Source organism: Lagenorhynchus albirostris, chromosome 5 (genome assembly GCF_949774975.1).
Source record: "Lagenorhynchus albirostris chromosome 5, mLagAlb1.1, whole genome shotgun sequence".
Lineage (NCBI taxonomy): Eukaryota > Metazoa > Chordata > Mammalia > Artiodactyla > Delphinidae > Lagenorhynchus > Lagenorhynchus albirostris.
This window is the reverse complement of record NC_083099.1, coordinates 29961925-29974224: the sequence shown is the minus strand read 5'-3', so window position 1 is coordinate 29974224 and position 12300 is coordinate 29961925. Positions and strand designations below refer to the sequence as shown.

The 12300-nt window shown below is 38.7% G+C and overlaps 1 protein-coding gene across 4 annotated transcripts in view; it reads left to right on the top strand.

Annotated features, from left to right (window-relative positions):
- Positions 1-11246, top strand: part of PPP2R3A (protein phosphatase 2 regulatory subunit B''alpha) — a 222173-nt gene extending 210927 nt beyond the window's left edge. For all 4 annotated transcript variants that reach the window (XM_060149794.1, XM_060149793.1, XM_060149797.1 and 1 more), the window contains one exon: positions 8610-11246. In XM_060149794.1, the coding sequence (XP_060005777.1) occupies positions 8610-8736 (127 nt within the window). In that variant the 3' untranslated portion in view covers positions 8737-11246. The remainder of the gene's footprint in view (positions 1-8609) is intronic.
- Positions 11247-12300: the final 1054 nt, after the last annotated feature.

Genomic DNA, 12300 nt, shown 5'->3' with positions numbered 1-12300 from the left:
TACTAAAACACATTAAACACTTGAGATCAGTGAATTCTATGATATGTAAATTAAACTTAAATAAAACATTTGTAAAAAGCAAGCACCCAAAAAAGTTTAGCTTATTAAATTGGCAGGAATTTTTTAAGAGATGGTATGAATTCAGTACATGTTTGCATTCCTGCTGTATACTAAGCACTACTGGATATTGGTGAACACAGACAGGATCCCTGCCTTAGCAGGGAAAAACAGGCAGGTACAATTAAAATAAAGTGTCTTAACTGCTCTCTCATAGAAGCAGCACATTGTAGTAACATATTGCTGGTAGAAGCAAATTGGCCCAACCTCCCTGGAAATTAATTTGACAATATGCTGTAAAAGCCTGAATTCATACCCTTTGACTCCCAATTCTAATTCTGGGTATCGATTGTAAATAATCAGAAATTTAGATAGAACTGTTCTATCCAAACAGTTGGCATTGGTCACAGGTAATTATAAAATTAAAAAATTCAAAGCAACACAAATGCACGATAATAGAATAGTTAAGTAAGTCATGGTATCTATGTGTCATATTTTGCAGACATTTAAATTATGTGTTGCACAAAAATGTAACATGGAGAAATCAAGGTTACAAACTTGTGATATAATCTCAATATTAAAAATGTGTATCTATATAAACATGCTAAATGATAAGGCTCCAAAATGTTAACAGTGGTTAACTCTGGGCTGTGGGATTGCAAGTACTTTGGTTTTTTATACTGTTCTGTAATTTATAATGTTTGTATAATGAACATGTACTACTTTAATAAACAGGAAGAAGTTATTTTTCTCCTTTATCTGTTTACATAGCTGATATGTATTCACTGCAGAACAGTTAGAAATGAAGATAAAAATCTTCACCTAAAATCTACCACCCAGAGATAGCCTGACTTATCATTTGGGAGTATATCCTTCTAGACATTTCTTTGCAAATAAATAAGTAATTTGTTTTACAGAAATGGAACTTTATACTACATATTGTTTTGTAACCTGATTTAGAGGAAGGAGAAAATAGAGATAGCAGGTCTAAACACTTAGAAGTTTATTAGTCTAGAAAGGAGAGAAAATAGATGGCAACTAAAGAGAATAGGTAACTGGCTCAAGCAAAAGTTTTTCTCGAGTTGTGGTAGTGCTCAAAGAAGGTGCCAGTGTGTGTGGAGGGCAGAGAGGGGAAGCAAAGGGATACAGACAGAAATACAGGTGAGGGGTCACGAGAGGAGATGCGGAGACCAGCTGTAGTGAAATTTGACCAGTGCATATGAGAGGCTTCTGCTGGACACCCATCTTCTCATGTTGTGGGAGATAAGATAAGGCCTACACAGAGCACATGTGGGTGATGAGATCTCAAGGGGAGAGGAGAAGCCTTACAACAGCAATGGCCTGTAGGGTGAGCACTAGAATGTCAACAAAGGAAAAGAAAGGCCTCTTTATTATAGTTGTTAGTAACTGACTGACATGGTTCAAAAGCAAGGCCAGACCCAGAATTCCAAGGCTACATCACCTAGGGCTTCATCTCAAGAGGAATTACAAATAAATTAGGGTGAGTTTACCAAATAGAAATTACCAGAATCAAATATTAGAAAGGGAGGAAGCATGGTAGTGCCATGGAAAGAGCATAAGCTTAGGAGTCAGACAGATCTGGTTCTACCTCCCACTCACCAGCTGGGCAGGTTATCTGACTCCTGAGGCTAAGTTTCAGAAGATACCAGCAACCACCTTCCAAGGTGGTTGTGAGAATCAAAGATAATACATATAAACACCTGGCACATCGTAGATACCTGACAAATAATAGCTACTACTGCTCCCTGAAGGAGAAGAGATACAATATAACATCATGGTTAAAAGCACAGAATTTGGATTTAGACAAATTTAGTTGCACAGAAATTGGATTTAGACAAATTTAGTTAACTTCAAAGCCTTACTCTATCAATCACTAGAGCAAGCCTCAGCATCCCCTATACAATGAGGATACCACCTGCCACACCAAGCTGTTTCTGGATTAAATAAGACAATGTACATAATGTATTATGCCCTTAGGCATAGTGCCTATGTAATCAATAAACAATGGCTATTATTACTACCACTTCTGTGATCTTGGCCACATTACATAACCTCTCTGAATTATAATTTAGTCAGGTCTTACATTAGCATTCCACTGTCTACCTTGTTCCCTTCATTCCCAGGGCACAGAACATGGCACACAGTTGGCAACAGTAAATATCTGTTGCATGAACAACAGGACTGGACTGAGAATTAAAGATAATGTATATAACGTATCTAACAGTGTCTGGCATATAAATCCTGGGAAAAATGGACCTATTTGTGTTTCCACTGGAACATGGGCTCCTTCAGGGCAGAGCACCTTGTTTTATTCATCTTGTAATACCAGCACCTGGCAAACTGTTAGGGATGTAGGAGATCCTCAGCAAATGTTTACTGAGTGGCACAGAAGGCAGCAGTAACCTGGCAGCCACCCTCACTACAAGGATAACGCAGGAGCCCAAACAACTTGACCCTCCAAAATCAACTTGAAATTCTCTATCTACTTTACCATCTAACATCATAGGTCACCTCTGGGCCAAGTGCCTGTACCTCCTGTTTCAAGGCTCGTACTTAGGTAATGCCTTCAATAAGCAACCTAGTAATTAAAAAATAATAAGTAATCTGGTAATGACTCCATATTTTAGTGAGGTGAAAGAGGGTAAATGGTCTCCATAAGTATGAGTTTGCAAACATTGTGAAGTATCCCATCTAGCATCAAAGTAATGAACGGTCATAGGGGAAGCCAGGGTGCCAGTTACATATACCTAGTCAACTAAATGACCATGACTATGTGTCACCTATATGAAGATAACAGGTTATGACACCAAACTTATAGTTAACATTCTTATGGTTTCTGCAATAAAGTTTAAAACTCCACAAAAACTGTGAAAAGCAGGCTAAAGGGTCCTCTATGTTGCTATCTTAAGAAAACGCAGCCTGTAATAATTAGAAACAAGATTCTCTGCCAATCTGACAAATACTTGATTACTTCAGATTTTTAGTTAAGAGTCTTTTACATTAGCTCAAAAATACTTTCTTACCGTATATTCTGGTGTTTCACCAACAGCTTTACATTTGATTAACTTAAACACAATTTTCTTTTTCATTCCGAGAGTCATTATCTGATTAGTAGAGAAAGATAAGCTTACTGCAGAAAAATTGCAAAATATAAAGAGATTAAAATCATCCTCGGTTCAGTCATCCAGAGGTAACCATTATTTATACTTTGGTATATTTCTTTTTGATGCTTAATGTTACTAGTGTATTCAAAAACATGACTTTTAATGCTTCAGAGTATTCTCTCAAGCAATAACACATCCATTTTCCCTATCATCGGACATTTAGATAATTTAGAAGAACTGTTTTCTACTGAATGTTTTTAAAGGTGGATTTCTCCTTTATACTAAATATAAACATGTACTGACTTACACCTTGTATGAGATCTACATTTACTTCATTCAGCACTGGAAAATAAGACACTGTAGGCAAAGAAGGCCCATCAGAAACCCACTGGAGCAGTCCTCCAGGAATGTATGCTATTGAGGGTCAAGTCTGGGGTAAGGGGCTGTATGGAGCCTGGCTGTCCTGAGTGAGGTGGGAGAATTTAGCAGAAGAGCAGGGATCGTGGCGGGTGGGGTACGTGTGTGTATACATTGGGGCATGAGTTATAATCTTACAAGTCCAATAGTTCTGAGTCATTATTTTATAATCTAAAATTTATTCTAAAATTTTTATACTATCTACATCCAAAATAAATAAGAATTAATAACTGATGACTCCTGACCCTAGAACTGCAAGAGATCCCCAGCCATCAAAAATGTAGTATCAGGACTTCCCTGGTGGTCCAGTGGTAAAGAATCCGCTTTCCAATGCAGGGGACGCGGGTTTGATCCCTGGTCGGGGAACTAAGATCCCACATGCTGCGGGGCAACTAATCCCACGCGCCACAACTGCTGAGCTCGCGTGCCTCAACAAGACAGCCCACACGCCCTGGAGCCCACATGCCACAACTAGAGAGAGGAAACCCGGGTGCCGCAACGAAGAGCCCACACCTCAATGAAAGATCCCGCACGAAGACCCCACGTGCCGCAACTAAGACCTGATGCAGCCAAAAATAAAGAAAAAAAAAAATGAAGTAGGATCAACTTTCTGAGGCAGGAAAGGAGGTGGTACATATTAAGAAATTTTAACAAAAGTTGAAGCAAAAGATTTTCTATAATAGTTACTGAATGGGTCAATAAGGAAATTCTCTGAACCAAATATCTAACTTCTAAAGTACTGATATTTCAGGTAATCCATTTTATATAAATGACTTAGGTTATCTGTTCTTAAAAGTATAAAGGTAAAATTCATCCACTCCTATTTCTAAAGTGTTATAGACTCCAATTCAGAGAACTATTTAACAGTTTATTTTATACATATAGCCAGCATATATCTTAGATTTCCTCAGATAAGCCCTGAATCAAATATTCTATCCCTTTGCCCCTGTAGTCAGAATCCCAGAAGTGGAATCAAACCACAACTCCCAGACAACACCCTGAAACTGCATACAAATTCTTTGTCAGACCACATATGTGCCAGTCATTATTTCTGCTCATTCCAGCTATTATACTTCCATCCCAGGAATCTGCAGAACTAGCCCTAATACTTTTGCCCAGAAATTGCTCATCTGAAAGGGGAAACTTACTTAGGGAAACAGGTTTCTAAAGGCTATCATATTGCTAGCAAAAATATGATATTTGATATTTTGCAAATTGCAAAAGTATATGAACCATCATTTTCCCTTATGCTAACTATGAAGTTACTAGTAGTTGCTACTATGTTACTACTAAGTTAAAGAATTTGTTCTCAATTTGATATCTAGGGTTTCTTAGTGAACTGTTTGTGAACTCTATGAGTTCTGCTTTAAAGCTCTGACCACTCTACTCATTTAAAAATGGCCAATTAACAGAGAATACCTCATAAAATAATTTCATTTGAGCCCAGAGGAATCCCAGTGACCTACGAGTAAACCTGGAAGTGGTCATTTAGAAGGAATCAGTAAACATTCTCTCTCCCTCAGGAATTCCTGGAGAGCAGGATAAAGATTAAGGCTCTTGCAGTTCTGACTTTAGTGACTTCAAGGTGACTTCTGCACCCTCACCATTTTACTGACTCCAGCCTTCCCCAACAACTCAACACATAGTTTTACAAAAGCATTAGGACATCATTTTTCATTCAACAGTACATTTTAAGCACCTAGCACCAGGCACTAGACTATATAGCCCAAGAAAATTAGTGAGTTATAAAATGGACACTTTACAGTTGAGTAGGGATGACATTTATTTAATTATACAGTTATGAAAGAAATAAACAGGGTAAACCGATAATGGAGACAGGCTTGCAACTTAGGATGCTGAGGGAAGAAGAATCTCCTAGGGAGGTGATGAGAACCTAAAATTTGAGAAGGAAAGTTATACAAAAAGCAGGGAGCAAAAATGTTCTAGGCAGAGGGAAAAATATAAGCAATGGCTCTGAGGCAGGAAGCTGTGTTGAGGACATTTTAAAAGGCCAGTGTAGCTGGAGTATAGTGAGCAACAGAGGGAAATGTGGCTGGAAAGATTAGCAGGGGCCAGATCATGCAGGGCCTAGGGGAGAAACTGAAAAAAGTTAAACAAGGTAGTAGTGTAACCCCACTTGTGTTTTTTGAAGATTACTCCGCTACATTGGTAGAGGGGCAATAGAGGCAGGAAGACAAATAAGGAGACCATTACAGACATCTAAATAAGAGATGGTGGAAGCTCAGGCACTGGGAATCAAGAACCTTTTAAATGACATCTCAGATTAAAAGATGAGCACAAGTTAACCAAAGGGGGAAGGGCACTGCAGGCCACTGAAAAACAGGTATTGTACCGTGGCATTAGGTCCCAAGACCTATTCTGACACTGTAAACAGTCTGGTATGGCAAAAGCAAAGGGTATGTGATAGAAGCAAAGGCAAGAAGACCAAGTGTTAGAAAACTATTGCAATAATCCAAGCAAGAAAGTATAGCATCCTGAACTAAATCAGCGGCAATGGAGAGGAAGAAGCAGGACTGCATCCATGTGGTATTGAAAGTGGTAGGAGAGAGTGGCTGGATTTGAAGAGGGAAGGGGAAAGGCAGGAAGAGGAGCTTGGAATAACAAGGTTTATGGCTTTGAGTAGGTAGATTATGGTGCTATTTGCTAAAATAGGGAGAACCAGGGGTATGGGAAGGACGAGTCCAGGTTTGTACACGCTGCCATATGGGAAGAGCCACATAATAGACAGCTGGATATGTGGCAGTCTCCAACTTAGAAAGAGGCTGAGGCTAGACATGTACATTTAGAAACCACAGGTGAACAAGTGGTGGATAAAGCCATAGAAAGACTGATTGCTCAGGGAAGTACAAAATGAGAAGAGCTTAGTCCAGAATGCTGGGATGCACTAACCGTAATGGGGCAAGAGTTAGAGCAGGGTTTCTCAACAACAGCACTGATATTTTAAGCTGGGTAATTCTGTTGTGAGGCACTTTCTGTCACACTGTAAGATGTTTAGCAACACACCTGGACTCTACCCACTAGATGCCAATAGGACCTACCCAGTTGGGACAATCAAATATGGCTCCAGACACTGCCAAAAGCCCCCCGGAGTGGGGGGAAGCACCGCCAGCTGAGAACTACTGAGTTAGGGTAAAAGGACTCACCAGGGCACTGACAAGAGGTTCTGAATGAGCTCCCTCCAACTTAAGATTCCTCCAAAGTCTCTGTGTATATTACTGCTCTTGGTGCCTTGAAAGTACAAAAGAAATGCAGGTGACATTCTACTACATCCAACCCACAAAGCATTGGAATACTTTTAGGTACTAGACTGGATCAAATCCATTGCTGGAAATCCCATTTCTGTATGAGGCTACAGTGGGGGAAAAATACATACTCTTTTGTAAAAGATTTTTTATTCACAAATTACAAAAAAAATTGTGACCCTGCCCCCCAGTATAGGATGAGGTGTCACCATCCTGCTTCAGTAAGCCCCAGCACTTCTCCATCACGAGAATAATATGTGATATTTTCCAAGAGTTTATGATGTGTAGGCCCTCTCACCTAATCTCTTTTCAACCCTTATAAGGGGTAGGAACTGCTATTAGTCGAGGAGGCTGATGCAGGGGGGTTAAGTTACATGCCCAAAGTCATATTAAGTGACCTGAGATTAGAACTCAACTTCCAAAGTCCATGCTCTAAGGCTAAACCACTTAGCCACTATTCCAGATGACTTCCATTAGGCTACAAGCTTTGTGAGGAAGGGGCTGGTCGGTCTTTTTCACCATTGTATCCCTAGCATTTGGCTCATGCTTAGCAACAGGAGCTCAAATAGTTACTGTGAATGAGTCTCAGTTCAGACTTCACTCTTTAATTCATTCCCAGATCTGCATTGAGAGCTCACAGACAGCAAGTTAGGTTACCAAAAGGAAGAAAATGCCTTCCATTCTGACAGGAAGTAAGCAGCCAGTGTCTGACACTGCATTTCTAGAATTAACTTTTCTTTGAGAGTTTTTCCGCCCAGAAATGAAGCCTCTACCATCAACCCTGCTTCAGTTGCATTAAAGCAAACTTACTCTCCTTATTGCCTCCTTATTCAACATACACCATAACTGGCGTATAACTATTGAGGCCTCAAGGAGATGGGGGAGGAGTGGAAACAGAAATTAAGTATGGAATATTTTTGCAAAATGACAGTTAAGTAATTTCTGACAGGATCATAAATGGTACTCAGGGCAACGTTTTCCAAACATCAGATAAGCTTTTTAATAAAAATGTAATATTCTCTACTCTCTATGAATAGGTGCCACCTACTAGGTATTCCTGCCTCAGCATATTTTTCATCACCAGGCAGTCTTGGAACCTTTTTTAATAAAAGGACTATATATCCAGAAATTTCTGCACAGATGAAGCAGCCATCATTCTGAGATAAAATATTTTGTCATCCCTACCTGGAATAGCCAGGAGGGGTGGCCTGGAGGATATGGAACTCAGGAAATACAAGTAACCTCTAAAGAGGGAATATGCTGTGGAGTTCTGCAAAGAATGGAGGGAAACCCATGAGTGGACTTTAATCTGCTCTATGTACACACAGATATACATCTTCAACGTACTTCTTGGAAGCCATGGAAGCTATAAAACTGTTTGAGAGAAAGTTCCCCACTCCGCATGGAAGCCACTTCAATGAAAGCATTCATGTAAAATTCATACTTTCCAGACCTCATACCCTCCCTAACCTAGCTTCATCCATAATGCTCTCATTCCCATCAAAGCCTCTAGGGAAGGCTTGATTCAGCCCTTTTTCAACAGAAGTAACAGGGAAGGGAGAAGAATGTGTTTTCTGTTCCAGAGCACTGTCCCCTCCAGGGTGGCTCAGTTGTTCACAGCTACCATTTAGCAACTCAGGGTATTTCTGCTAGCTGGTCTTGTCTCTAGTTTGCTATACTGACTTCTACCCAAACATTAAAACTTTCTTTTAAAAAAATCAGTAACTCACTTTTGCTGTTCTTTCAGCTCCTTTGAAGATTATGAAACAGAGGAACCTGCCTCTCCCTCTGAAATTGGAAACAAAGGCAATAAAATAGTGACCTCAAGCCTTTCAGAGAAATGTGGAAAGCTTCAGTCGGTGGATGAAGAATAGCTGCCAATGTCTACATGAAAGGGAGATATGTATTTTAAATGTTTTTTTCTTGTGAAGAGATGCTGTAGTTTGCATATTGCTTTTTAAAGGCTTTGATTTCTGCAAGTGCGTTATCTGCAGCACTAGGAATTTTTTTAACGTTTTTGAGCAATAGCTCTGGATACACATACCCAGTTTGGGAGACTCCTCCAATTTGCCTCAAACCTCTTACAGAGCTTTTCCTCAGAAGCAAGTAAGATATACATCACCTTCCAACGTCTGTGAATCAGCACTCTTCACCCCTGAATGTACCAAGGATCTCTTGGGGACAGTGCCAAGCACAGTTCTCTGCACAAAAGCAGGAGTTGCCTCTGTTGTCCAGCATCCCTGAGGCCCATCAGGGCTCCTATGGAGCCCAGAAGAAACCTTCACTTGCAGAAAACTTGAGTCAAAAAATTCTGGAACTTGAAAAAGCAGTCAGGGCCTCCAGAACTGGATTAGCCCTGGTAATAAAAGCACTGCCAAAACATCTCAGAGACTTCTTTTAATTGTATGTGTACTGGAGTTCAAAGATCTTGAACTTAATCTAATTTCACAATGACCTGCCAAACTGCTAGTCACTTTACATCCTCAGGTATTGTAACCACTGGGCCTTCCAACCTTGCTGGCAAGCTCTAAATAATCCCTCCCCATCCTGACTGTGGATCTTATATAAAATCTGAAGAAAAACTTGTTAACTGAAGACACGTACAGAATATGACTCACACTTGGGGGGGGGGGAAGTTTCCTTTTAACTCATCTAACATTTGTAGAGAATTATTGAGTGATTAATCTAAAAATTAGTTGATGTCCCATCTATACTTCATATCAGAAGACCTACTTGAAGACTTAAATAATTATATATGAAAATTCTTACTAGACATATTCATCACTAAATATTAGACTAGGCCAACAGTAAAGGCCTCAATCTAAACATTATTCCTTAACTTCATGTTGAAAAGAAACTATTTCAAATATTGCATCCACTTCAGTATTTATCACAAAAATGGAAGAAAACAGTGATGCCACCCATAAAGGAAAGCAACTTCATGTTTACTATAGTGCTAGATGTGGTCAACACAGAATACATTTTTCAGCAAGCCACAATGCAGCCAAGCCCCGCAATACTGTTGAAGATAAAATTGAAAATAAACTATTAAAAAGGATGGAAATTTGACACTATAAAAGAAACCCCCAAGAAACTTTTTAATATCCACTTCTGTCAAAGTCATCAAGTTTTCTCCTGGATTTTTTGTTTTAACCTCAAGTCCTAAATGTCAGAGTAGCTTCCTTTGCACCCCACATTGGTTCCCTTGCTGGTGTGATGGCCAGACTTTGAAACAATCAAACCTTGGGCTGTGGTAGGCAAAAAGTGGAGAAAAGGAGAATTTAGGAAATGCACCATCAACTAGTATAGTTATTAATAGAGTTAGCAATCCTTCCTGTCAGTATCCTCCCAGTTTCCTGTTATTTTACCTTCATGATCAGAACTGACCTTCCATTTAACTATTACAGAAAGTATTAAAAGTTAGTTTCTAACAGTTCACAAAGAATAAATAAAAGCTTAAAAGTGACTAATTTTTTTGGAAACACTACAAAAAATAATCTAAACACACTGGTAAATTATTAGGATTAAAAGTGTTTATGTGGTACATGAAATTTACCGTCTATCCCATCCAACCTTTACCAGGGAACAAAAGCAACTTTACATTTTCAGATAAAAATGCTAAAAAGGTAAATTTTGTTAGAAGCCAGATATGGTTTAAAGGTTTTATTAGCCATAATGATCTAAACTATTTCTAAGACTCAGCAAAAATTCAGTTTTCCAATATACATTTGATTTTGGTTTTTTTACTACATAGCTGTACTTGAACTTGTTTCTACTTACTGAAGTCCTCTTTCACTTTGGTCAATAATTGGTTTCAAAAGTCTACAGTTATTATAAAAGTACAGCTAACAATATCATTCCACTTAAGATAGTGCTTTTAATTTAGGTTACCCAAAGTATCACATTTTCAGACGTAAGAATGTGTTTCACTGTACTCCCTTCTTAGTATTGAATGTAAGAAATGTGAATTCTGAGGAACTAAGATAGTATATATTTGACTTTCTGGTAAAGATCATGCAGAATATAATCATTACTGCCCAACTGGAAATTTCAAGTTATTACAATATCCAAGACTCTTGATAAAAGTTAAATTGAGGGTATGATCTTAATGCTAGTCAATGAAAAATGAGTTTCATAGCATAACATTGCCAAGGTAATCGAACTAATGAAATTCTGTATATTTTCCCTGCATCTTATCTATGTCATTGTGTACTGTTCAAAGTGTTTATAAAACTCTAGATTGATCAAATGAGAGAAGTCATTTGCTCAACTTTTGGAAATGTTATGGTGTGTTTGGGTGGAGAAGCCTGCATGATTTAACTTTTGTTTTTGTTTTTCCCTTTTTGCAAAACTAAATAAAGTTGTCAAATATGAACTAAGATAATCACTACACACTTTTGGTTTTAATCACACTTGCAATTCATTTTTATGTTTGAAAGAGTAGCATTAGAAACAAACTTGAGTTTCAAAGAGAATAACTCTTTGAACCCCTGGGAAAACTTTATAAAGAAAGATCTGGGGGCTTCCCTGGTGGCGCAGTGGTTGAGAGTCTGCCTGCCAATGCAGGGAACACGGGTTCGAGCCCTGGTTTGGGAGGATCCCACATGCCGCGGAGCGGCTGGGCCCGTGAGCCACAATTACTGAGCCTGCGTGTCTGGAGCCTGTGCTCCGCAACGGGAGAGGCCGCGATAGTGAGAGGCCCGCGCACCGTGATGAAGAATGGCCCCCACTTGCCACAACTAGAGAAGGCCCTCACGCAGAAACAAAGACCCAACACAGCTATAAATAAATAAAATTAAAAAAAAAATTCACTTTTAAGAAAGATCTGGAAGGATAACACCTCATAATGAAAAGTGATTTCCTCTGGGGATAGGAATTTGGAAGTGAGAAGTTCACAGGGATCAAAGGAGACTTTAAGCCTTATATATAGTATATTCTTTTAAAAGAATGTGTAATTGTTATTTGGATACCTAAAACTTAATTTTTTAAAAATGAGGGAGAAAAAGTACCATCCACACATTAGATTCCCATTCTATACTTTGAACTTAGTATTTTCTAAAGCATTTTATATTTGTTGCCTATGATATGGGAAAAGAAATTTTACTTTTCATCGGTTGTTAAACTTTTACTTTTCTTCAGCGAGGTCACCAACGAGTTATTTTAAGAAAACTAAGAACACAGTGAAGGAATTCTTTATCCTAGAACTGTATTACATCTCTGCTTAGAGATGTAGACCTATGGAAACTAATCAAAAAGATTAGCTCTAAAACTGTCAGCTTTAAAACTTCTGTCACCTAAGGTGAAAGATCATTGGATCATTTATGGTAATTACAAGGACTCAAAAGAACAAGTGAAGATGAGTCATATTAAATGCTGTTATTGTTTTGGTGGTTTCAAATCCTGTTGAAGTAAATCCAGTTACTTCAGTAATAATTTCT